Source organism: Alosa pseudoharengus, unplaced genomic scaffold (assembly GCF_046254945.1).
Source record: "Alosa pseudoharengus isolate Yale_2024_CS ecotype anadromous, Long Island Sound unplaced genomic scaffold, YU_APseudo_1.1 YU_APseudo_1.1_scf_4, whole genome shotgun sequence".
Taxonomy (NCBI): Eukaryota; Metazoa; Chordata; class Actinopteri; order Clupeiformes; family Clupeidae; genus Alosa; species Alosa pseudoharengus.
In genome coordinates, this window is record NW_027468774.1 from 7,840,871 (window position 1) to 7,868,429 (window position 27,559).

At 45.0% G+C, this 27,559-nt stretch overlaps 1 protein-coding gene across 1 annotated transcript; it reads right to left on the minus strand.

The window, feature by feature from the left end:
• Positions 1-8,240: 8,240 nt before the first annotated feature.
• On the minus strand, positions 8,241-26,153 carry fam171a2b (family with sequence similarity 171 member A2b). The gene is made up of 8 exons (XM_076265779.1): positions 26,057-26,153; positions 25,050-25,277; positions 21,242-21,334; positions 16,272-16,424; positions 15,667-15,846; positions 12,161-12,274; positions 10,521-10,647; positions 8,241-9,989 (listed from the first exon to the last, which is right to left on the minus strand). The coding sequence occupies exons 1-8, from the start codon at positions 26,151-26,153 to the stop codon at positions 8,399-8,401; spliced, it is 2,583 nt and encodes an 860-aa protein (XP_076121894.1). The 3' UTR covers positions 8,241-8,398.
• Between the last annotated feature and the right edge of the window lie 1,406 nt (positions 26,154-27,559).

Consider the following 27,559-nt stretch of genomic DNA (forward strand, 5'->3'; position numbering starts at 1 on the left):
ATCACATGATGCTCTTCTGGAGTCATGTGATTACCCCTGAGCATTGGACTGGGTTGAGACAGAGAGAGCCCCTGCTCATTTAGTGCAGGGCGATATGTAGCAAAAAAAGGTGTTTGGAACATTTCATATAGATTTTTGCAAATTATGTTTTTTCACTTCTTCAGACCTTATAGTTTGCAAAACTACCTGTTTCCGATTTTTTCCCGGACTGCACAGGTCCAAAATCCAAGATGGCGGATATATCACCAAAAATTGCAAATAATCGCCTTTTTAAACATTTTAAATGGATATATGTTAGGTATTATCATTATATACATACATTTTCTAATAAAATGTAATGACTTAGGTAATAAATATGACCATGGGTGACATGAGATGTCATGATTATCAACCAGTGATGGGTGTAACCACCATTATGCTATTTATTGGCATACCCGGAAAAACACATTGACTGATTTAAAAGTTTCCTTCACATAACCTAATAATCATTTGAATTAAAGTAATGTTCTGCACTCACCCCAATAGATTAGATTAGAGTAGATTAGATTCAACTTTATTGTCATTGCAGAGTACTGTATGAAGACAACGAAATGTGGTTTGCGTCTAACCAGAAGTGCACAAAAGGAGAAAAGTGCAATGTGATATACAAAGTATAGACAGGTGGTGCATAGACAGGTCAAGAAATATAGTGCAGTGTAGACAGTAGTATACAGTTGATTTATATAAAGTAGAGAGGTTTAGAGTAATAATATGTGCAGTGTATTAGCAGTTACCTTATAAGAGCAGAATAAATATGTCTATGTAATGTGAACAATGTATGAACAACATACATTGGGGGGGGGGGTCTGCCTCCTTGTTGTCCCTGTCAAGGTTGCCATGGTCGTGGACACCTCAACAGGCACAGGCAAGGAGGCAGGGTGGGTGGGGGGGGGGGGCTTAGTTGGTTGGTTGTCACTGGGATGGAGAGCTAGACTTCAGCTGCAGGAAAGAAGCTTCCTCTGAACCTGCTGTGCGCCTTATGCAAGCATCGCTTGCCCTGGATGGCCTCAATGGAGGGGAGTGAGGAATGCGTTGGGCAGTTTTCACCACCCTCTACAGTGCTTTTCGGTTGTGGGCAGAGCAGTTGCCATACCAAACTGTGACACAGTTGGTAAGGATACGCTTGATGGTGCAGGGGTAGAAGTTCACCAGGATCTGAGGAGGCCGGTGGACCTTCTTTAGCCTCCTCAGATAGAAAAGATGCTGGTAAGCCTTTTTTGATCAGGGTAGAGGTGTTGAGGGTCCAAGAGAGGTCCAAGAGATGTGGACACCCAGAAATCTGAAGCTGGTGATACACTCCACTTCAGTCCCATTGATGAGAATGGCTGTGTGTGTTAGCTTTAGACTTCCTGAAGTCCACAATGAGCTCTTTGGTCTTCAATAATTCTGTTAACAGGACTTGCAGGAAATTGTGGGAACATATGAATTTGTTGATTATATGCAAGCCTAATGCTGCCTTCTGCCTTCATCCATGAATTGTGACTGGTTTCAGAAACAGCATCCTCTGAACAATCTACAGAGAGTAGCTCAGTGCAATTAACACACACATTGGATAGCATCTTAATAGATGGCATGGCTGTTGTGCAGGAGATGGTTGTCAGGAAAAGTGACATAAACTGTTGCCAAGATCTGGCAGAATGCTTCTTTGAAAATGTTGAAAGTAAGGCACGAGGCTACAATGACATATACTTATGGAGACACTGGAGAACGTTGACAAAAGATACAGCCTAGAAATCTTGACGCACCCTAGCGGCAGCAAATGTAAGTTGCAGTCAGGGTAGTCTAGCAACTCTCCGTTGGCTTGTGAGGTGGAAAAACCAAACTTCGCTCAGGGCAATCACATCGTGTATAGAGTCGGTGGACCTATCGGGTATCCTATTGTATCCTATCCTATCAGGAAATTTAAAGTGAACCATTTGTCCCGCCATTTACCGTTTATCCCGTGGGAAAGGAAAGGTTTCTGTTTTAAGTCAATCAAGTCATGATGGTGTCATTAACACACTTTGTAGGCTTGTAGTAGGTCCTCATCCATCTCCACGATGTCCATGACGTGTTAGCTGGATGTGAGAAATTTATGTGTCAGCTCCTCAAAACATGGTTTTCAAACAGCTAAAGCCCTTCGGTGGAACATGTTTAAAACTCTGAAACCCAACCAGGGAGTGGAAAAACTCGGGAACTAGGGAAATCCCATCCCTATGATTGCCCTACCATCGCCTATTGCTGTCCCCATGCTCGGATTCCTGCCTGCGCAGCCTAGAGACCCACTTTTTGCCCGATGACAACTTCTAATTTCTATGGATAATTCATCCCCTACACTGGACTATTTGAACTTAACACTAAATAGAATTCATGCATTATCATACTGGTTATGTAACCATCCAACCACTTTGTAACATATACCTCAGGTGGGTCTAAATACCATGTTCTATTCTCTGTATATAGACCTTACTGTCCTGTAACTGACCCGAGGCAGATGGGTCAGGCCCTTGAGTCGTGGATCTGCTTAAGGTTTCATCCTATATGCTTCTCCCATTCTTGGGAGTTTTTCCTCGCCCGTTACTCATGGGCTCTGTCTGAATGTTTAACACTCTGTAAAGCGCCATGAGACATGTGTAATGTTTTGACGCTCTATAACTGAAATTAAATTGAAATTCTGAGAGCACACAGGCAAGCAAATGTTTGGGCGCAAGATACAGTGCCTGCTCCAAAGATTCTTGACTCACTATCATTGGGATGGAGACAAATTGTTGATGGGCAATGGGCTCCTGTTCTGTCAAAACTTCCACCAGCACCAGAGGCTGTTGTGGAACTTGTGAAGTGTTGTTGTCTTGCCAGCCAATGCAGTATAAGGTGTTCTTGCAAGAGTAACAACTTACCATTCACGCAACTTTGCAGGTGTGAAGGCTCTGAGGAGATGTACACCAATATTAAAAAGACAGTGACAGTGGTGAGGATAAATACTTGAGTGACAATGACAATGTTTTGTTGAACTCTTCAATAATGAAACAAGATGCAGATTTTTTTCTCTTTTTTTTTCATTTTTTCTCCAATTTTTTTGGCAAATGATGCAATACATCTTTTGAAAATAGTCTGTATCTCACTTGTCTACCTTATTAGGTGTATATTTATCAAAAAGTTGACCACTTTAAGCCTTTATATTATTTTTCCGCATATATTGTCCGCCATCTTGAATTTTGGCACTAAAAATGAAGAAAAAAATTGGAAACAGGTTGTTTTGTATTCAATGGGGTCCAAGCAAGTAAAAAAAACACCAGTTGCAAAAATCTATATGATCTATATGCGCTTGCATAATATGAGAGTGACTTGTTTAGGACTCGAAAAAAATGACTTGGACTCACTCGACTTGGCCTTAGTAAGACTTGACTTGCTTGGGACATCTCTGTCTTGACTTGAGACTTACCTCACTTCTGCTAGTCATTATTAATGTTCTTCTGTTCATGTCATGATGTAGATCCTCGAAAAAGAAAAGCCAATAAAATAAGTGTAAACAAATTTGTTTTATTTTTTTATGAATGTACAGAATCAAATGTCATAAGTTATATCATATTTTTTTACAAACAATTAGGCTATATAGTTTTCACTGAATGCTTATCAATGAATTTATTTATTTTATCTTCTCACTTAAAATTTCAATAGAATCCCATTACTTTAAGCCAACCAGTCAAGAGAAATGGCTAATTTTTTGTCCTGAATTTTTTAGGCAAACAATAGCCACAACAACAGAGTATGAAAATGCCATCCAACCAAACCTACTTACATACTGGGAAACAAGGTCACCCGCAACCACATCACATAGTTCAACAATGTACACTGTGTGGACAAGGTGAAGGAGCTGTCAGTCATCGGGAGAACAATACAGGGGATTTCAAGTGATTGCCTGTCAATCATTCTCAGAGTTGGTGGAAGTAAAGCCCAAGTCACTCCATGACTCCTGTTCATGAGATGCCTGTATGTTGAACTTTGTGATAATGAACCCTTAAAATGTCTTTTGTTTATTTTCCAGTGGGGAGCATTTTGAGGTCTGTAAGTGTTTTTTTTCTGCTCACTTTGCCTCAGACTAATAAATGTGATAGAAGCATATTCATTATACTCATTATTATAGCTCAATTCAGCTATAGCAAAACACAGTGTAGAGTGCTTTAGAAATTCACTGGGTGGCATTGTACCACCTTTGTGGGATGGAGCGTGCAGTGGTGGGTCAAGGCTACAAGACGGACCCACACTGACGTGCAAATCGTGTGTGTGTGTGTGTGTGTGTGTGTGAGAGAGAGAGCCCAAATTGTAGTGAAGCAGTTTGACTGTAACATAGTTCATTTCTAGTAATGATGGTTCATTTGATTCAAATATCAAAAGAGGTTTTGATGTAAAATGACCACAATTATTTTAACTCTGAGGTCATAACATGTAATTATGTGTTTGTTTGTTTTTAACAATATTTGATGCCCTTCTACTTTGTCAGTCTGGTTTTAGGAATTACAAAATCGTTTTATTTTGACAGCTCCCTGCCAGTGATGCAGATTTGTTGGGTTGGGAAATGGGGTTTATCCAAGACCATCATCATAATCATAGTGAAAGCTGATATTACAGCATCATCCAGCTTTCAGAATCATGGGTGGATTCCAGAATCATGGCTGGATTCCAGGCCAGGGCTACTGGGCCAGACCCAGGTGGCCATAGTTATTACCACACTGTGAGCTTCCTCAATCATCTGCACTCCATACTGTAGCTCTGAGGGAATGGACTATATATGGCACAGAGGGCTCTGTAGACAGCTCATACATTTCCAGTGGAGCGTCAGCTGTTTTGTTACGGCACCTTCTGTTATATTCTGCTCCTTCTGTGCTCACTGGGACAATAAGTATGTTATTTATGTCCAACTTATGTGCAGCTCCTTATTCAACTTAACTCTGTGCAACACAGCCGAGCCGGGTCTGTGTAAACCGGTACACTAACACAATAGCCCCTACAACACAGCGGACATTCCACCGGAAACATGTGAGCTGGCTGAAAAGCCTTCCAGGAAGAGGTTGGGGTTCTGAGGTGTTCTCAGACACAGTGCTGGCTCTCCATCCATCCCAGGTAGGAAATGATTGTTAGAAATTCAGCAGATCTCCTTAAGCAAATCCTCAGACTACTTACGCTACCAGCTACAGTCGAGATTACAAGTGAAGTACAGTCCAGCAACCCTCCCCCCCCCCCCCCCAATGTTACCCATAAAAGCATCCACGGTGAAGTTCAACAAAGTCATCCGTGTAGGTGACATATTGCATTTAAGATGATTATCAAAGGGTGTGTTTATACCTCACACAGCCCTGCAGGTTGAGCACCAACAGAGAGAAGGAAGGAAGAAACAGATAGTGAGAGAGAGAGAAAGAAAGAGAGGAGAGAGTAAACAATCAGAGGATTAAACAACCAGAAGAGAAGAGTAAACATCTGGAAAGGATCCACATGGAGTTCACAGTACTGAAATGTAATTGGCAGTGATGAATATCGACATTAGTCTTCAGAATCACACAATGTCGGACTTAAAATGTCTGAAGGTGTTGTCCTTAACGTGTGCGAGAGAGTGAGGGAGGGAGGGAAAGAAATCAATGGCTTTAGAAGGACTCCTCCACTTCAACTTGGCATCTTGACTTGGGGACATTTCAGTACTTGGGCAACTGAACTCAGGGCTGATGTGACGTGACTGTGGTCTCCACCAGCATGCAGAAGAATGTTTCCACCACATAACGATGCCTGATGATCAAATGCTACTCTATGCACAGTGGCCTATATCATGCACATATAATCTATGATACATATACACAGAATCCCAGAACAGCAAAGCGTGTTCCTACCAGTTCGCATTTTCTGCCCCATTCGATTCATGAGACTCACAATAAAAGATTCTAGAGCGCTATGCTCTGCTCTAGAATTTTTGCACACAATGGCTAAGTGTTGTGACAGAGGTCAAAGGGCACATCTGAGCACATCTATACCCCAGACAGCAGCTAGCTTTGAACCACATCCGGCCCAGACGTGGCCCACATCTGGCCCAGCTCCACTGAATGCACACAGTCATCTGCTATCTACATCAATACCAGGTCCAACCAAAAGCTACAATATGGCAAAAACAGGTTTGTCATTCTTTCAATTGTATACCGCTTTGTCACCCCTTGAAGTAAATAGATTATCGCGTTACAAAGCAATATGTTACACTAATACTTGTGTATGCTTGTTGCATTGTACTCATCGATCCAGATACATCATAGCAAGGTTTTTGTCTAATAATAATAAATAAAATGTTGGGCCATACTTTAGTTTGCCTATCCCTTGTCACGATGTAAATATAAACCGTACAATGTCACTCAGCTCAGTTAGAAAGACGAACATTACACTGATTGTTTGCATTTGCATTAGTGTGGCACACTGTGATCAGTTGTCCAGACACAACACAGCCAGGCTTATGCCTAATAATATAAAGTATCGGTATACGTTAGCCGTTCTTTGCCTCAGTAGCCACACATAGCCAATGTGCTACTGTCTCTGTACCACGACAGCAACGACACATCCTATCTGTTGAACCCATGTCTTAAGTGCAGAAGGTGTTTGTCCTCTCCTCGTGCCTCCTCTCCCCGCCTCGTCAGGGAGGCCGCCCGTCCGCATGCCCGTGCCAGTCCCTCCAGCCTGGGCGAGGGACCAAGGCACTTCCAGAGAGAGCCGTGGCCAGGCGGGGGCGTTTGGATTGGTTTCATGTTTATACATTCATCTCTTAAACCGTAGGGTCCATTATGGACGTGCATCTCCAAGCAAACAAATCAGTGACAAGGAAGTTTGCGATAAATGCTCTCAGCTAATGAACTCGTAAGAAAGGTTGTCTGTGAATATGAGAGATTAATTAAAGTACAAAATCTTTTGAAAGGTGTTGCCTGCCGTTTGTGTTGTCAAAACACTTGAGAGACTTGAGAGTCATTCTGATGCAACAGGGGAAAGCTGATGCTCCTTATGAATCTTCTGCATTTTAAGCATCTCAGTTCAGTTTCATGTGATTGCAATATATTTGTTTACTTTTTCCAGAACTTGAAAATATAATAAAATGAGATAGAACACAAAGTCCATCTTCATGCCAAAACGTCTCAATGGCACTGACACACTCTCTTTCTATGTACCAATCCAATCCCTTAAAAACTACATTAGTCTAAAAGTGTTCCTCTTAAAAACTACATTAGTCTAGAAGTGTTCCTCTTTCAAAAACAAAAATGGCGAGTTCCACCTGCATCACACAGTCTGTCTAGCTTCTCTACTCTGGAACAAATCTTGCGTAGAACAGGACCAGACCTGTTTAACAGATCTATCTGGGTCTCCACTGGAACCACCTTCAGGATTTGTCATCTGCAAGTGGACAGGACTCACAGACTCATATAACACTAACGCTGCAACCAGCTACATTTCAAACAGGAAAAGTGACAACCTCAAAAAAGTATAAGACAACCTCAAAAGAGTCACAGACAACTCAGCTCTGCCCAAAACACATGGCAAAATCAAAGACTCTTCTGTGAGACTGTAGAATTGAATTCTGTTAAATACCATTCAAGTATAATTCTCAATAAATACAGACACCTATATTGGTGATTGAGGTGTGTACCAAAATGATATGAAGCAACTACAACGAATTAACACAAATATGCACTTAGGCACACAGAGACAAAACAATGTCAACATCTTGTCATGGGATGCTGTGTATATGTTTAGAGGAGAAACGTTTTTTGGGGATAGCTATATATTATACTGCATTTCAATTATGTATTTCAAACGTGGGTCTTTCCAAAACAAATGAAAAATCTTCTCCAGTCTTCTCCAGAACAACAAGATCCTCTGGCTTCCACACCACTTGTCTGTGAGGGTCACCACTAATGGCCATGTTTAGTCACCGTTGATTAAAACACCGCTGGACCAGTGAAACAAAGTAGCCTTTGAGATGCGTTTGCATTTCCTGATGCGAGGAGAAACAGCTTCCATTTTGTGCTTCATTGTGTGGGATGTGAACATCAAAAAGGGAAGAGTAGGACTAGCCTGAAGGAGGGGGAATGTGGTTGTGGTTTCCAAAATCTTGATGGCTGACTGTGAACGTTTCCTGAAGCTTCTTCTTTTGGACTTTACAGTTGGGTAGTGGATTAGTAGTGGATTAGTAGTGGATTAGTAGTAGATTAGTTGTGCTTGTGTTGACTTCACCTCAAGGCTTCAGAAAAAGTCCAGTTTCTCTTTGTGGCTTGGTCTCATCAGCGACAAGAGAGAAGATTAAATGCCAAAAGTGACCCTGTGTGACCCCAGATTGACCTTTTGTCTCCATGGCGAGGGTTTATTTCTTGGGGTGGAAAACCATGAGCGGCCTCTCCTCGTGCCGTTGCCATGGACTCTTCTTGTTCCCGTCCTTGTCGTCAGGGTCGTCTTCGGGACTGGTGACGGAATCGCGCCGCGACTCACTGTTGTTGCTGCTGCGCGAGCTGTTGCCACGGCTGCGACCTTTACGGGCGACGGGTGACCCCCGGGGATCGTCCGGGCCCTCGTCCAGCAGCGGCGTCAGCGGGTTCTCCAGCGGAGAGCTGGCCCCCATGCGGGCCACACCCCCACTCAGCTCCAGGGCGTCTTGATAGGCCAGTTTGGAGTAGGGCTTGACCCCGCCCCCGGCGCCGCCGTGACCCTTGCGATGCCCGGTGCCCGATCGCTCGTCCCTCCCGCCGTCCTTGCTCTTGCGCTGGCCGGACGAGTAGGCGGCGGAGGAGAGGGGCTTGCGGTCCTGGCTCTCCTGGGAGAGGGTGTCGGGGCTGCAGTCCTTGCTGCTGCTGCTGGGCTGCGTGTTGTGGGTGGACGTGGAGAGGGTGGTGGGCGTGGAGTGCGAGGACGCGTGCCCCATGGCGTGGTGTGCGGCGAGGTCGGCGGAGCCCACGTCGATGTAGGAGTGGCGCACGTGCGCGTTGGCGCGGCCGTCCAGCGAGATGAACCAGGCGCGCGGGTGCTGCTTCACGCCGAGTTCCAGAAGCTTCTTCTCTGTCAGCGCCTGCAGCTCGCCGTTCATCTGCGCCATGGTGGAGTCGTTGAACAGCACCGGGATGTGGACCGAGCCGCCCGGCCCCGTGGATGCCCAGCTGCTGCCCTCCGAGTCGTCCGGCGACGACGAGCCTCCCTGCTGGGCCTGCTGATGCGACCCTTGACCCTGGTGGCCCCCGCCGCTGGCTCCTCCCTGCGCCTCCTTGTCCCGCTCCGACGCGGGCTGACCGTCTTTGCCCGCTTCTCCCGAGCCGAACTCGGAGGACAGGCGCATGTAGTGGGCCGGAATGACCAGCGTGGGGACCATGCTGCGGTAGATGTTCTCCTTCATCTGGTCCAGCGAGCTGCAGAAGATGATCTGGCCCGGCTGGGTGTTCAGGGAGGTGGGTCGGGTCAGGTGGTCGGCCGCCTGGGACAGCTGGGAATATTCCGGAGGCTTGTCGGGCGGCGGAGACGGCGGCTCCGAGGTGTACCCGCGGTTGTCGTTGGCGACGTTTCTCCGGTGGTATTCCGCGTCTTTGTCTTCGTTGGCGGCGTAGACGCGCCCGTACTCGTCGCGGATGACGGGGGGCTCCAGCGAGACGGTCTCCGTGGCGCGGTGCACCTTCATGGGGAAGCTCTCGCCCTTCGCCCCCCCCTTGGGGCCCTTGCTCTTGGAGTGGCGCAGCTTGTGCGCTGGCACGTGCTTGGAGAACTCGTCGCGGGCGCTCTTGTGGTCTCTGGAGGGCGACGCGTCGGACCGGATAGCGTCCTGGTCGCCAGTGGACGTGCCTGGCTCGGCGTGCCCGCCGCAGATGAGGTTGAGGCGGGACATGGACGTGCCCTGGTCTCGCCTCGAGCCGTTTAGAGCCGCAGAGCTCTGGAGTTTCCCCTGCTGACGACGCGGCTTCAGACAACGCCTCCTACAAGCACAACATGAGGGGGAGCAAGCCATCAGACATCAAGTACATAAACTCTTTATCATACTAATCATTGTCATTCATTTCTATCCTGTCAGTTATGATATAAGAATCAGATTTCGGAAAGCTCTGATTCCAGACTGGCTGCAGACTTGCACATTACACACACACACACACACCGACACACACACACACACACACACACACACACACTCACACACACACACACACACACACACACACACACACACACACACACACACACACACACACACACACACACACCCTGAGCTCCCGCTGCCTTACCTCCACACACACACACACACACACACACACACACACACACCCTGAGCTCCCGCTGCCTTACCTGCAGTAGTAGAGGAGCACACACACACACACACACACCCTGAGCTCTTACCTGCAGTAGTAGAGGAGCACACACACACACACACACACACACCCTGAGCTCTTACCTGCAGTAGTAGAGGAGCGAGCACACACACACACACACACACACACACCCTGAGCTCTTACCTGCAGTAGTAGAGGAGCACACAGAGCAGGACGAGCACGAGCAGGGCCAGCGAGGCCAGGATGGACAGCAGGAAGAGCGTGTGGTAGGCCGTGATGTCCCGCAGCCCCGGGTGACCCAGGCCGGACCCTGCACAACACAACACAACCACCCCCCCAGCCGGTGAGGGGCAGGGCTAGGACTACTAACTGCACAGGTTGGTCAGCTACAGGTCCCGTTATACCTTAACAATAGTATATTATTGACCCACAAACTGCAGCTGAAACTTTTCTCCGACATCGTCCACCTCTAGATCTAGATCTGGAGCTAGTGAGAGGCTAGACCAGAGCTGATGTGCGGTCAGATTTGAAAACGAGATGCTTCATCTCAAGGGGTTATCCTCTTAACACTTAATAAATGATGAGAAATTATCTCTGTGGAGTGATCTGTGTGTGGTCAGATTTGAAAACGAGATGCTTCATCTCAAGGGGTTATCCTCTTAACACTTAATAAATGATGAGAAATTATCTCTGTGGAGTGATCTGTGTGTGGTCAGATTTGAAAACGAGATGCTTCATCTCAAGGGGTTATCCTCTTAAAACTTAATAAATGATGAGAAATTATCTCTGTGGAGTGATCTGTGTGTGGTCAGATTTGAAAACGAGATGCTTCATCTCAAGGGGTTATCCTCTTAACACTTAATAAATGATGAGAAATTATCTCTGTGGAGTGATCTGTGTGTGGTCAGATTCGAAAACGAGATGCTTCATCTCAAGGGGTTATCCTTTTAACACTTAATAAATGATGAGAAATTATCTCTGTGGAGTGATCTGTGTGTGGTCAGATTTGAAAACGAGATGCTTCATCTCAAGGGGTTATCCTCTTAACACTTAATAAATGATGAGAAATTATCTCTGTGGAGTGATCTGTGTGTGGTCAGATTTGAAAACGAGATGCTTCATCTCAAGGGGTTATCCTCTTAACACTTAATAAATGATGAGAAATTATCTCTGTGGAGTGATCTGTGTGTGGTCAGATTCGAAAACGAGATGCTTCATCTCAAGGGGATATCCTCTTAACACTTAATAAATGATGAGAAATGATCTCTGTGGAGTGATTTGTGTGTGGTCAGATTTGAAAACGAGATGCTTCATCTCAAGGGGTTATCCTCTTAACACTTAATAAATGATGAGAAATTATCTCTGTGGAGTGATCTGTGTGTGGTCAGATTTGTCAGATTGACAAATTGAGACAAATTGAGACAAATTTGTCAGATTGTCAGATTGATTGGTCAGATTGACTGCTCCCAATCATGCTAATTGCCCATTACTGACCAACACATTCCATGAGCTCCTATGTGGTTCACCTTGATTATTTATTCATGAACTGAGTCATTAGAGAAACATTTGACAGACATCAAGAGAGGTGGAGGAGAAAAGAGCAGAGAGAAAATGAGAAAGGGTAAGAAGGGATGAAGATAAAGGAAGAGGAAGAGAGAGAGAGAGAGAGAGAGAGAGAGAGAGAGCAGGTTTACCTGCAGTAGAGGGAGTCAGGGATGGAGGGATGTAGAGAGAGAAGGGAAAAGGATAGAGAGAAAGAGAGGGGGAGATAGAGAGGGGGAGATAGATAGGGAGAGAGAGAGAGAGAGAGAGAGCAGGTTTACCTGCAGTAGAGGGGAAAGCCGCCACCCAGTATCCCAGCTTGGAGGCCATGAACTCCCAGGTGAGCTGGGAACCCTCTCTCTTAATGTAGCCTGTCCCATTCCTCAGCCACACACCTGCAACGCCACGACTAGAGCTTAGTGGACTATACATACTCTCTCTCTTACACACACACACACACACACACACACACACACACACACACACACACCTGCAACACCAGGACTAGAGCTTAGTGGACTATACACACTCTCTCTCTCACACACACACACCTGCAACACCAGGACTAGAGCTTAGTGGACTATACACTCTCTCTCTCACACACACACACACACACACACACACACACACACCTGCAACACCAGGACTAGAGCTTAGTGGACTATACTCTCTCTCTCTCTCTCTCTCACACACACACACACACACACACACACATACACACACACACACACACACACACACACACACACACACACACACACACACACATACCCACCCCTGCAACACCAGGACTAGAGCTTAGTGGACTATACACTCTCTCTCTCTCTCACACACACACACATACACACACACCTGCAACACCAGGACTAGAGCTTAGTGGACTATACACACTCTCTCTCTCTCTCTCTCTCTCTCTCTCTCTCACACACACACACACACACACACACACACATACACACACACCTGCAACACCAGGACTACAGCTTAGTGGACTATACACTCTCTCTCTCACACACACACACACACACACACACACCTGCAACACCAGGGGTAGAGCTTAGTGAACTATACACTCTCTCTCTCTCTCACACACACACACACACACACACACACACACACACACACACCTGCAACACCAGGGGGGTATTCTATCAACCTCGCTAATGAAGGCGGCGCTTAACAGAAATAGCCTGGCTTGAACTAGCGTAGACTTTCACTCTGAAGCCGTTCCATTAACTCAAGTTAGCGGCATCTTGGCCTCGTTTATTCAAGCGAGGTTTAGTTCAGCTTCATCTCTGCTCGTGCACGAGGTAGAAATGTAGACCAAACCAGTAGATTGACGAAAAGACGATATATGTCGTAAAATTAAGACAATACTAGACGATTTCTGTTTGATAGGCAAGCGCCATCTACAGGATTTTCAAATTTAACATGGAGAGAAAAAATAGATTGCCTACAGAAATTGGAGAATAATGAAAGCATACATTTAAAACAGCAATGCTAATGGTTTGAAATCAATTGCGAGTTTGATTGGCTTCACTCTTGAACACATAGACTATACAGTCTATGCTTAACAAAACGAGTGAATGAATAAATAGTATAAACTCAAAAAACAACTTTGGCATATATTCAAAAATATCTATAGCCTACGTTCTTATAATAAAAGAGTTCACTCCAAATTATTGTCTAGGTGTAGGTGGTCATAAAATAAATTATTATCAACATAATAGCCTATTGTCTCCCATAAGTCCCAAAGTGTTTGAAATAAAATTATCTGAAATGCAATGGCTTTCAATTCAATTTATGCCTAGTATTTAATCTGTGTAGCACACAGTTGATTTGACATTCATGAACAATCGTCGACACATGAAACAGTTTTAATTATTAGCTGCCTAGGCTACAGAATAATTATCCTTTGGCTTGCATCAGATATAATATAGCCCACTGGCAAAGCTGTCACTGGACAGCCTACCAAATGTGCATGACCCTTTATCAGCAGTAGACATATGTCTTTCATCAAAGATTATAACTAAAAATGCCATTATCAAGGTGATAAACAATGTAGCCTTAATACTTCGTATGGGAAGCGAACCTGCGAACACGCAAGAAAGTAATTCCTTTGCTATGCCACCTCGTTGCACGTTACACCACCACCGAGCGTAAGTGATGTAGAGTAGCAGTAGTAGCACGATTCCTAGAACCACACGCATGTGAAGTTAAAACATTTTTAATCGTATTATCTTCATAAATTCTTTGGAGCTAGTGAATGTGTAAATCCATGCTTGGTGCACTGTCGGAAAAAAACATTTCTATAGGCCTACTTCTATTTTTGAAGTTGTAGGCTACAGGTGACGAGAGCACAGGTTGAAGGAACCATCTTTTTGGACTCGTTTTCCGAATAATTGTTTTTTTTTTGCAACACAGCTTAATTTAGCTTGAAAGTTAACCTGCTACGGAGCAGGTTAGTTCTGTGGCATAAATTCCCATGGTTACCAAGCTGGGATTCACGTTAACCTCATTAATGGAACGGAATTCTCACTAAAATTAGCGAGACTTATCGAAATAAGCCAGGTTTGGCCTTTAGCGAGGTTGATGGAATACCCCCCTAGACTAGAGCTTAGTGGACTATACACTCTCTCTCTCTCACACACACACACACACACACACACACACACACACACAAACAAACACACACACACACCTGCAACACCAGGACTAGAGCTTAGTGGGCTATACACTCTCTCTCCTCAACCACACACCTGGAACACCAGGACTAGAGCTTAGTTACTCTCTCTCTCTCTCTCTCTCTCTCTCTCTCTCTCTCTCTCTCTCTCTCACTCTCTCACTCTCTCACACACACACACACACACACACACACACACACACACACACACACACATACGTGCACACACACACACACACACACATACGTGCACACACATGAAAAAACAAAGTAGGGCTAACCACAACCACTCAAGTAAGCAGTAATGGAAAGAGCAGTAGTAGTACCTGTCTTGCTGTGGTTGTGTGTGTGTGTTTACCTGTCTTGCTGTGGTAGTGTGTGTGTGTTTACCTCTCTTGCTGTGGTAGTGTGTGTGTTTACCTGTCTTGCTGTGTGTTTACCTGTCTTGCTGTGGTAGTGTGTGTGTGTTTACCTGTGGTAGTGTGTGTGTTTACCTGTCTTGCTGTGGTAGTGTGTGTGTTTACCTGTCTTGCTGTGGTAGTGTGTGTGTGTGTTTACCTGTGGTAGTGTGTGTGTTTACCTGTCTTGCTGTGGTAGTGTGTGTGTTTACCTGTTGTAGTGTGTGTGTTTACCTGTCTTGCTGTGGTAGTGTGTGTGTGTGTTTACCTGTCTTGCTGTGGTAGTGTGTGTGTGTTTACCTGTCTTGCTGTGGTAGTGTGTGTGTTTACCTGTGGTAATGTGTGTGTTTACCTGTCTTGCTGTGGTAGTGTGTGTGTTTACCTGTCTTGCTGTGGTAGTGTGTGTGTTTACCTGTGGTAATGTGTGTGTTTACCTGTCATGCTGTGGTAGTGTTTGTGTTTACCTGTCTTGCTGTGGTAGTGTGTGTGTTTACCTGTCTTGCTGTAGTAGTGTGTGTGTTTACCTGTCGTAGTGTGTGTGTTTACCTGTCTTGCTGTGGTAGTGTGTGTTTACCTGTCTTGCTGTGCTAGTGTGTGTGTGTTTACCTGTGTTAGTGTGTGTTTACCTGTCTTGCTGTGGTAGTGTGTGTGTGTTTACCTGTGTTAGTGTGTGTTTACCTGTCTTGCTGTGGTAGTGTGTGTTTACCTGTCTTGCTGTGGTAGAGCCACACAGGTATGCTGGTGGGGCTGCGGAGGCGTGAGTCGGAGGGCAGCGGGATGGACATGTGGAACGACTCTGTGACCGGCACGGCTCGGCCCTCGCGGTCAAACAGCTGGGCGCTCACCGCTGCCACCGCCGTCAGCTCCATCCAGCCACTCTCCCCTCCTGGACATGGAATACACACACACGCACACATGCAGGCAGGCACACACACACCAAACACACACACACACACCAAATACACACATACCATTCACAAACACACATACACACACAGAGGTGCTCACACAAAAGTTGGCAGTCTTTAATCTTTAGTCATTTAGTCTCTCTGTCTTTTCTTCTCACATCTCACGTCTGGATTTGTCTGTGTTTCTTCATCACCTGTGTGTGCTATTCATCTGTACGTGCCAGACTCTCACCTGTGCAGTTGAGCATCACCTGTGTGTGCTATTCATCTGTACGTGCCAGACTCTCACCTGTGCAGTTGAGCATCACCTGTGTGTGCTATCCATCTGTACGTGCCAGACTCTCACCTGTGCTGTTGAGCATCACCTGTGTGTGCTAACCATCTGTACGTGCCAGACTCTCACCTGTGTTGTTGACCTCCACCCCCAGCAGGTAAGGGAAGCTGGCCAGCTCGTCATGCGCCATGGTGGTGGTGAGGACTGCTGACACGTCGGCGTAGGAGGAGTTGAGCGCCAGCGATCGCCTCTGCAGCTGGACCCGAGGCTGGTTTCTCACCCCTGCACCACAGACCACAGGTGGACAGGGACCGTCAGGACGAGACGGGCACTCTGGGTAATACTTGTTCCCTCTACTTAACCCTTAACCCTTAAAGGAGTACCGTCACACCGGTGTGACGGGAATGTTGAGAAATGAACGTTCTAAAGAATATCTGGGTTCATTGAATTCAACATAGAATTTTAGAACCTTCAATTGTTGAGGAACTTAGAATGTTCCAAAACCTAAATCTTTAAGGGTTAAAGGACCCGTATGTAGGAAATAAATTGTAACCATTCCAAAAATGATCACCAAACATATTTGATATATACATTTCATATTTGATGTAATTTTGGTGTAAACTGTACTGGATTAAATGTTTTTTTTTTTATGTGTGTTGGTGTGAGATGCATAAGTGTGTCTAACTCCAGAGGTATATCAATTGCCAGCTCTAATAGTAATTTGTGTGATAAAAACACACAATGCTGGTTTTCTGGGGCCCACATGTTTTTCACATTTTGCAACATGAAAACAAACCATTATAATCCATATATTTCTCATGAATGGCCAGAGATCTTCTTCTATTCATGTTCCTGTTTTCACACCTTTCTTCAGTGAACCTGATGTGGTTTGAACCATAAAACCAAACCCTTCTTTTAGAAACTGCCAACCCCAGTCAAACAATGTACCTCAACAGCCCTTTTTGCATCTGAGATCATATGTGTGTTGGTCTCAGAGGTTGTTGATGAAATGGGTTTGCTGTGTGTCAGTGGTTTGGTTTGTTTGAGAAAAGACGCCCCAAAAAGGTTCCCAATGGAGATGAGCAAGAAGAACGGCAGCTGTTGCTATGGAGACAGAGGCTGGAAATGGATCTGTCAGGAGAATGAACTGAGGGTTCAACATCAACAGAGGGGTGTGAATGGGACGCAGGAGTTTGGGAGAGAGAGAGAGAGAGAGAGAGAAAGGTGAGAAAAGATAGTGAGAGGGAGTTAGGGAGAGAGAGAAGGAGGGAGAGGAGAGGGGAGAGAGAGGGAGGGAAGAGAAAAGGGAAGAGATATGTGGAAAAAAGAAGGGCAGAATGGCAGGAAGAATGAAAGAGAGCAGCAGAGAGGATGGGATGGAGGCAGTGCCGTTGGGCATGTGAAGAGGCCCGCCTGCCCAAAATTACAAGATTTTCATTTCTCATTTCAACGCATTGTTATTAGCTAATCAGACGGCAGCTAACATGTCATCCAGTCATCTCTCTCTCGGGTCTCCCTAGGCAGCTGCATTCAGCTGTTGGAGAGCTGGTGCTGGTTCTGAACTGGCTATTGGCTGATCTCCCTTCAATAGGCGGGACTTAGCGTGACTTTAGCAAATCAGGCAGGCAGCACGGTGCAGGGAAATGGACAGGTAACAACAGAGCTCTAGCCTCAATAAATGAAAGAGACTGACTTCCTAAATCGAGATTATGGATAAATATTTGACACACATGGATTAGTTAGTTAGCTTTCATTAAATTAGCCCAGGGTAGCCTAATCACAACTGTATGGAGTAACAATGGAAAGCTGACTGGTGTAGTGTTTTCAGTAGCCCTAAGGGCAACAACTGGAAATGGAATATATTATCCAAGATCGCTATGAACTCTCTATTAACCCTGCAAGTAGCCTAGCAACCATCCAATGCAATTACTAGGACATTAGGCTAGGATACTAGTTGTGTCTCCTTGTGGAGTTAGCTTACCACCAGTACCAGTACCAGTAAGCTATTTTTGAATGAATGACCAACAGTGTGTGGTCTACGTGACTATATGATTTTATAATTTCATGTGACAGAATGAAACAAAGGCCAAGTTAAAGCCATTCTGGGGGGGGGGGGGGGTTATGCACACACACTCACACACACACACACACACACACACACACACACACACACACACACACACACACACACACACACACACACACACACACACACACACTATTGTTTGCACAACGCCCCTGCAAACACACACACACACTATGGTTTGCACAATGCCCCTGCAAACACACACACACACACTATGGTTTGCACAATGCCCCTGCAAACACACACACACACACTATGGTTTGCACAATGCCCCTGGATGGAGGGGGGGAAAGAGAGAGACAGAAAGAGAGAGAGAGAATGTGGAACATGGGTAGAGAAAGGAGAGATCGAGAGAATGATAGAAAGAGAGAGAGTGAAAGAAAGAGAGACAAACCAAACAAGCAAAGCCGGCGTCGGATCAGGTGCCGAGAGAAGAGAGGGAAAAGACAAGGTGTGAAATTCGAAACAAAAATAGCACCACGGCGAAGCAGGAACGGCTGACCATGACAGACTATACCCTGGGCAAATGGGGCAAACAGACTGTACCCCAGGCAGATGGGGCAGATAGACTGTACCCCGGGCAGATGGAGCAGATAGACTGTACCCCGGGCAGATTGTCATTCCACAGTTCTTTTCTACTGATGTTGCTCATGACTTCTTCAAGCAATTTATATGTCATATGATTATTCAACTAGGAATCATTTCACCTCAGCATGTATGAAGTCTGACTGTAGCCCAGTCTCTGAGCGTTGCCTACCCCACTGAGAGTTCTGAGCCACTATGGGCTGGAGTGTATGAGCTGCTGAGTGTATGAGCTGCTGTGTATTGGAGTGTATGAGCTGCTGTGTGTATGAGCTGCTGTGTATTGGAGTGTATGAGCTGCTGAGTGTATGAGCTGCTGTGTATTGGAGTGTATGAGCTGCTGAGTGTATGAGCTGCTGTGTATTGGAGTGTATGAGCTTCTGTGTGTATGAGCTGCTGAGTGTATGAGCTGCTGTGTATTGGAGTGTATGAGCTGCTGTGTATTGGAGTGCATGAGATGCTGTGTATTGGAGTGCATGAGATGCTGTGTATATGAGCTGCTGTGTATTGGAGTGTATGAGCTGCTGTATGAGCTGCTGTGTATTGGAGTGTATGAGCTGCTGTGTGTATGAGCTGCTGTGTATTGGAGTGTATGAGCTTCTGTGTGTATGAGCTGCTGTGTGTATGAGCTGCTGAGTGTATGAGCTGCTGTGTGTATGAGCTGCTGTGTATTGGAGTGTATGAGCTGCTGTGTGTATGAGCTGCTGTGTATTGGAGTGTATGAGCTGCTGTGTATTGGAGTGTATGAGATGCTGTGTATTGGAGTGTATGAGCTTCTGTGTGTATGAGCTGCTGAGTGTATGAGCTGCTGTGTGTATGAGCTGCTGTGTATTGGAGTGTATGAGCTGCTGTGTATTGGAGTGCATGAGATGCTGTGTATTGGAGTGTATGAGCTGCTGTGTGTATGAGCTGCTGTGTATTGGAGTGTATGAGCTGCTGTATGAGCTGCTGTGTATTGGAGTGTATGAGCTGCTGTGTGTATGAGCTGCTGTGTATTGGAGTGTATGAGCTTCTGTGTGTATGAGCTGCTGTGTGTATGAGCTGCTGAGTGTATGAGCTGCTGTGGGTTGGAGTGTATGAGCCACTGTGGGCTGGAGTGTATGAGTGTTATGAACAGGCCCAGCCCTGTCGTGGCGGATGATCATCAGCAGATGACTTTGCCTGTTTGAATATTCAACTGACAATCTGCTCCAGCAGACACACACAGTCTCTGCCATGACTAGAGGATGCCCATGCATCTCCACAGCCACTAATACTGCTGCTTTCATCATACATACCGGTAATTACCTATATTATATAATATTACATATATAATTACCTATATTATATAATATGACATACATAATTACCTTTATTACATCATATTACATTCATACTTACTTATACTACATAATATTACATACATAATTACCTATACTACATCATATTACATGCATAATTACCTATCATATTACATACATAATTACCTATACTACATCATATTACATACATAATTACCTATATTTAAGCAATAAGCCGCGAGAGGCCGTTCTATATCGTGAATATAGCACAGCTAAGGGGTGTTGTTAGGCACGAAGTGAGAGAAGCGTAGCCGAGTGCTGTTAAACAACCCTCAGCTGTGCTATATTTACAATATAGAACGGCCTCAAGGGGCTTATGGCTTTTATAAAACAGCTACCACATATAGGACATTAAAAATTGATAGAAAATAAACAAATAATCATGAAATGTAAAAGCTATTTCATCTAAATGACATGTCCATTCTTCCGCAGAGTCCCCATAGAATAGTTCCACCGCTAGTAGATTCTTATCGGAATTGTTGCTCAGCAACTTCGAATTTTAACCGTTATGCATTCTAAGCACATTAATATAGAACGAAATGCGGTCTCAGCCGTGCTATATCGGGAAAATGTACAACGGCATCGAACGCGATTCAACCAATCATAATCAAGGACCGGATCTATCTGTTTTATAATACATAATATTACATACATACTTACATATACTACATCATATTACATACATAATTACCTATATTACGTCATATTACAGACATAATTACCTATATTACGTCATATTACAGACATAATTACCTATATTACGTCATATTACAGACATAATTACCTATATTACGTCATATTACAGACATAATTACCTATATTACGTCATATTACAGACATAATTACCTATGCTATTTACTTAATACACTAATAATGCTGCAAATAATGACGTGCTATTTTGGCAATATGTAATATAGTTGTTTGTCAATGCTGTATTATGATTATAGAGCTAAAGGAATTATGTGAATGATATTAAAATAATCTTCTCTATTTCTTTTGCACTACCACACTGTGAACACAGCATGAGCCCGTACGGTGCATCTGCATTAGTCATGAAACTGGGCATGTGTCACATTCAACTGCCAGCTTACCTGGGGAACCACGAAACACCTGAATGATGTCATCATAGAGGATGAGGGTGCCTGGCCTCTCAGTCAGCAGGTACAGACTGACAGATGCATACACTGAATTGAGAGAGAAGGAGGGAGGGAGAGAAGGAGGGAGAGAGGGAGAGGATAGGGAGAGAGGGGGAGAAATAGAGAGAGGACTATAAGACCAATATAATCACAGTGTTCTGTGCATTAACTGTGCATGGTGTAGTGTGCATGGTGTACTGTGTGTGCATGGTGTAGTGTTTGCATGGTGTAGTGTGCAGTGTTTCCTCTAGGATTTTTTTAAGCAGTGGGGGCAGGCCTGTCCGAACCACCCACCCCCCCCACGGAACTGACAACTGACACTTCGCTGCAACACAAACAATTATATGTATTCACCTCTATTCACACACAATGAGGCATTATTTTCAGTTGTGATTGAGCTGTATATTTGGAGAATCTACAACAGGTCTGCACAATGAATTTTGAAAGGCAACTGTGACTATTGTACGTCTGCCCCATTTCTGATACTGTGGGGGAAGAAAATTAAACCGTGGGGGGCCGCCACTACCAAATCAACATAGAGGAAACACTGAGTGTGTGTGCATGGTGTAGTGTGTGTGCATTAGCTGTGCATAGTGTAGTGTGTGTGTGCATGGTGTAGTGTGCATGGTGTAGAGTGTGTGCATGGTGTAGGTTGTGTGCATGGTGTAGTGTGTGTGCATTGTGTAGTGTGTGTGCATGGTGTAGTGTGCATGGTGTAGTGTGTGTGCATGGTGTAGTGTGTGTGCATGGTGTAGTGTGTGTGCATTAGCTGTGCATGGTGTAGTGTGTGTGCATTAGCTGTGCATGGTGTAGTGTGTGTGCATGGTGTAGTGTGTGTGCATTAGCTGTGCATGGTGTAGTGTGTGTGCTGGATGTGGCACTGTGGCATATGATCCTGATGAAGCTCTCTAAGCGCCTTGTCCAGCTGAAGTGCAGCTCAGCTGAGAAGAGAAACAGCCTGAAGGCAAACAGGCGCACACAGCTACACACAGCTACACACAGACGCACACAGCTACACACAGCTACACACAGGCGCACACAGCTACACAGACGCACACAGCTACACACACAGGCGCACACAGCTACACACAGCTACACACACACAGACGCACACAGCTACACACACACAGACGCACACAGCTACACACAGCTACACACACACAGACACACACAGCTACACACACACAGACGCACACAGCTACACACACACAGGCGCACACAGCTACACACACAGGTAGTGTTGCACGGTGTATCGATACTAAAAAGGTATCGCGATGCCTTCACGCAAAAAACGATACGATTTCAGACGTTTTTAGAATCGATACTTTATTAAAATAATAACGTTCTGTGTCTGTGTCAACTGCTGCTCCCACTGCTCCTTGCACGCATCTAGGCAAGTGGGCGTGTCAAGCAGGCAGCTCTGAGTGAGTAAGTGTGCAGCCAACGTCAACATAGTTCTTTGCCGACAGTTCTAGGCCTTGTGGATAAAACAAAAGGTGTGCTATTTCTATTTCGGATACATCGCGTGAAGGCAAGCCATCAGGTACACAAAGTCATTTAAAAGCAGTAGGCTACGCATGGAACTTGGCTAAACACCTCGCAGATATATCCCAACATTTTTAAAGAGTTCAAAGAACGACAGGTTAACGAATATGCTATAGAAAACACGACTACATGGTTAGTGCCAAGTTCTTCTCTTATGTTTTAGTCTAGCCTAAGTGAAACGAGTATGGTTCTCTGGGATAAAGCGAACCTTCCTTCATCAATGAATTTTGACGAGACAGAGCTGTAATCATTTTGACGAGACATAACGAGCTGTAATCAAGGGTGCTAACGCGATGAAAGCGCAATGTTCACGCCAGAATAACATTACCATAACTTGTAAACGATCTATTTCATGTTCGGTCAGTAGCAGCCTACTACTGGTAATATTTGTCATGGCATGTAGACTGCAATTTGTTCAATAATTATTGCCCAGATGTAGGATAGGCTACCCGAAATGCGCTAATTAAAGCCCACATCATAACACCACCAAAGCGTGTTGAGTCCTAATAATAATAGCGGCTTATTGTTACAGTACGTGGTAGCAAATCATGTTATCAAAGAAATAGACGTAATGTAGGAATGCACACAGATATATTGCAACAGGTAATGGTGTAGGCCTATCTGACGAAGACCTGAGTGGTTGGAACGTCGTACTTGTACACTGGGCACAAAGAAGGCTATCCTCACATTTTCCCCTTTGCAACTGTCAAAGAAATCCCATGAACACGGGAAGGCCTAGGGTAGCCTATACTGTACATCAGATGGCCTAAAGATTAGGCCCCTCTGCATAGCATTCAGTGATTTGCATGCAGTAATTTTAACACTGACCTTGATCTAGCCTAGTTTGGCTATTTAAAGCTACTTTATTGCCACAACACAATGTAAATGAACTATAACAAACAATAAAGGACTTAATCACACAAAGTAGGCCTACTATTTTACTGACTATAAAAAAATAATAATTATGTAGGAAGTTTAGAACCCAGAATTGACCTACACACTACAAAAGTGCACCAAATTCAACACAAATGACTCAATACACTTGGAGGAGGTATGAGTCCTTTCTTCTCCAGATATCTTAGGATTTCGCCGTAGTATCGTTTTAGTATCGAGCATCGTGATATTTATGGCAGGTATCGTATCGAAGTCATAATTTTGGTATCGTGACAACACTACACACAGGCGCACACAGCTACACACACACAGGCGCACACAGCTACACACAGCTACACACACACAGACGCACACAGCTACACACACACAGACGCACACAGCCACACACACAGCTACACACACACAGGCGCACACAGCTACACACACAGACGCACACAGCTACACACACACAGACGCACACAGCTACACACACAGGCGCACACAGCCTGAAGGCAAACAGGCTCATATATGAACACATAAATGTTTCCGGTCTGTCGTGTTATGTAATATGTGTGTGAGGAAGCCGCACTTGTGTGTTTGGGCCTTTGTGCCTTTTTATGTATGCATGTGTGTGACGGCATGTGTGTGACGGCATGTGTGTGTGTGTGTGTGTGTACTGATGCACAGACACATGCCCTGTCAGTGATGCACTCTGGGAAGTAAAGCCCACAATCACAAAGGCACCCCAGCCAGATAATTATGCCACCCTTTGTGAATATAGCCAGGAACTCAATCAAATTATGTATACACACACACACACACACACATACTCTCTCTCCCTCTGTGTATCTCTCTCTCTCTCTCTCTCTCACACCCTCTGACACACAAAGTGCATCAATGAATATACAAACATAGCCACATGCCTACATGTGTGTGTTTGAATGACGCACTTACTTAAGTCTATCTCTACATGTTCTGGAGCATAGGCCACTGACTGCATGATGCACATCAACATTTTCGTTTTTCATTGTAGGCTATGTCTGTTCTCTGCTCTTTCTAAAGTGATGAGGTTGACACTCACCCACTGATCAAACTAATATGCAACAATATATTCCATATTTCAGCTCATCTCCTAAGTGTAAAATCCTATCAAATTCTTGAATTTCCCCTTGGGGATCAATAAAGTATCTATCTATCTATCTATCTATCTATCTATTAGAGCCTATCTATGCACATCTCTGTCTCTAGGTCATTCTGTGCAGGTTGAGCTGAGTTTGTGTTGGCCCTGCGCTCCCCTGGCCTGGCATCAGTGTGGGTAACATCTGCATGGCAACGGATCACTCACAAGGGATGCGGTTGGCATGCCAGGGCACGGAGTTGGTGATGTAATCCTGTTTGGAGGCTGTGATGATCACCAAGGTGCCTGGCCGGTAAAGGAAGTTGACCACGAGCATGCCATCACTTCCTGCCTCGCTGGAAGCCAGGACGCTTTGGTTGCCGTGGACCTCGATGAAGGCGTGCGACAGGGGTGAAAGGTCACTGCTGTCAAAGACTTGAACTCTGACCTGAACCTCTGCAGAGACACAACCGACAAGAGAGAAAAACAAGACGAGACAAAACAAAAACATGTCAGATACGCGGTCGATTATCAATTCCATATTTACAAGTCTGCATAAGCGACTGACTCTCCTCCATTGTAGTAGCCTACTATCGAAGCTGCATTAATAATTGTAGCGGCTGCCACCCATGCATTGTGCACCGTGTGCGCTAACGCCCGATGAGGTGCAGGGGGCATGCACCTCGTGTTGTGCTTTGCGTAATGAGCAGACCAACACACAAAGCTATCAACCGAAAACAGCAGAGATCGTTGGCTGGGCGTGGGAATTACACGGAGGGATCCCTCGGTGGCCTATAATTTGACATCTATGTTAAACGCTTGATCATTTCATGCGCATGTCGTAATTGCTTGGTGTCTACCTTTGTTTGATACAGACAATACCGCAACACGCAATTCCATGTGTCAATGTGGACGAGTTTTGCGAACAGCAACAGACATATTTAGATTAATGGCCCATATACCTTTATTGCATCAAAGAACGAGATCAACAGACAATGCCTTCCGTATCGACCACGTACCCACTGAAGTCCACGATCCTTTGTGATGAAAATCATCATTTAAAAAAACTTAGCAAAGCAAAGTGTGTAGGCTACAGCGAAAAAGATATAGCCTAGTGCGAAAGGGAAATTAGCATACACCTATAGCGTTTTAAAATTGGCTATCGATTCTGAGTCGCCAAAGCCACCACTCCCAGTCACACCTATCCGTGTGTCTCTCCACCCGCACGCACTCACCCAGTGCTCCATGTTCCGCGATGGATTTACTGGATATTCCCCGCACGTAGAAGTACAAAAGAAAGGCGAGAAAACGACAGCTGCAAGGCGGCGTCATCCTGTAAGCTACATCCCTATATCCAGACTGGCTTCCATAACGTATCATCCATTTTTTTTCTTTCCCTTTTTTTCAAAGATGGTTGTTGCTATTGGCGACCCGCATCTTCCCTTCTCCGACGCCCTCTGCCTTGGATGCTGTTGCCTCTCAATTATGCTTACCATCGCATTGTCTGCACGAAGAGAAAGACAGAGCGCCCTCTGCTGGCGACGTCTGTACCGTTCTCAAGATAAGGTATTTATCATGTCCCCACTAGAACTCATCCGAAATCTATAAGTCACATAAGTACGTTGAATTTCTCATTCTAATGTGCGGCGAGTGAGAAAAAGTCTTGAATCAATCTGTGTTGCTTATAATAACTCCTTGAAGTAAAGGGACGGCCTATTTAGTCAAATATCACAGTCCGAAGACGTGATTCGCCGTTGTCGTACAGGATAATGGTCACTAGAGGTCAGTAGTCTCACACTGAAATAATAGCGGTAGTCTCACACTGGGATATGGCACTTGCGAGGTCTCTTTTGCCAGTCAAACGTTTCGCCTCGTTATGAACGGACGCTAGACTTTTACGAGGGAACAGAAATAAAATGTATGTCACTGACGCAATAATGTGGATGTGTCTTTTTGAATTGCACAATCACAATACTTTCTATCAAGCTGAGACTGGAATTCTGCACACGATTAATCAAAATAAGCATGATTAATCAAATATCATAAACAAACACACACACACACACGCAACCCTTTCATTACCCGAAACAAAACTGGCCCACAGTGCCAAGTCAGTCTGAATGCCCCATTGAATTTTGCTTGACCCTCAAATCACAGGCTTCAGTTAATGGGTTTATTCAGGGGTCAGGATGATCCGTGGGCTCTCATAACAGAACCCTGTTGTGGTCTGGGCTGCTCAGATTTCGGCCGATGAGGAAGGGAACTCTACTGGACTGTAGCGGCCACCATGGGGGCTGCCTCGTGTCCTGTAGCCTTTTTTGCTTGGAAAGGTACAGTATGCTTAACAGGTCACATTCACTTTTGGACAATACATTTTCCCTGGAGAGAGAGATAGAGTGAGAGAAAAAGAGAGAGAGAGAGAAAGAGAGAGAGAGAAAAAGAGAGAGAGAGGCAGAACAAGGGAGAGAGTGTATTGATATAATCCTTTGTATGTGACCTTCATAGCTGTCCACACTCCATACACACAAGAGGATGACGTGCCACAGGTAACACCCTACCATCGGTGTGTGTGTGTGTGTCCTCGTACCACAGGTAACACTAACAATACACCCTACCATCGGTGCGTGTGTGTGTGTGTCCTCGTACCACAGGTAACACTAACAATACACCCTACCATCGGTGCGTGTGTGTGTGTCCTCGTACCACAGGTAACACTAACAATACACCCTACCATCGGT

What these genes read in the sequence shown, in the direction of transcription:
- fam171a2b (XM_076265779.1), bottom strand. Translation starts at nt 26,153, where the DNA reads ATGACGCCGCCTTGCAGCTGTCGTTTTCTCGCCTTTCTTTTGTACTTC. An exon ending in GCATGCCAACCGCATCCCTT is followed by an intron (nt 21,335 to 25,049) that starts GTGAGTGATCCG and finishes CTCTCAATTCAG; the next exon opens with TGTATGCATCTGTCAGTCTG. An exon ending in GCTCTACCACAGCAAGACAG is followed by an intron (nt 12,275 to 15,666) that starts GTAAACACACAC and finishes GTGGCGTTGCAG; the next exon opens with GTGTGTGGCTGAGGAATGGG.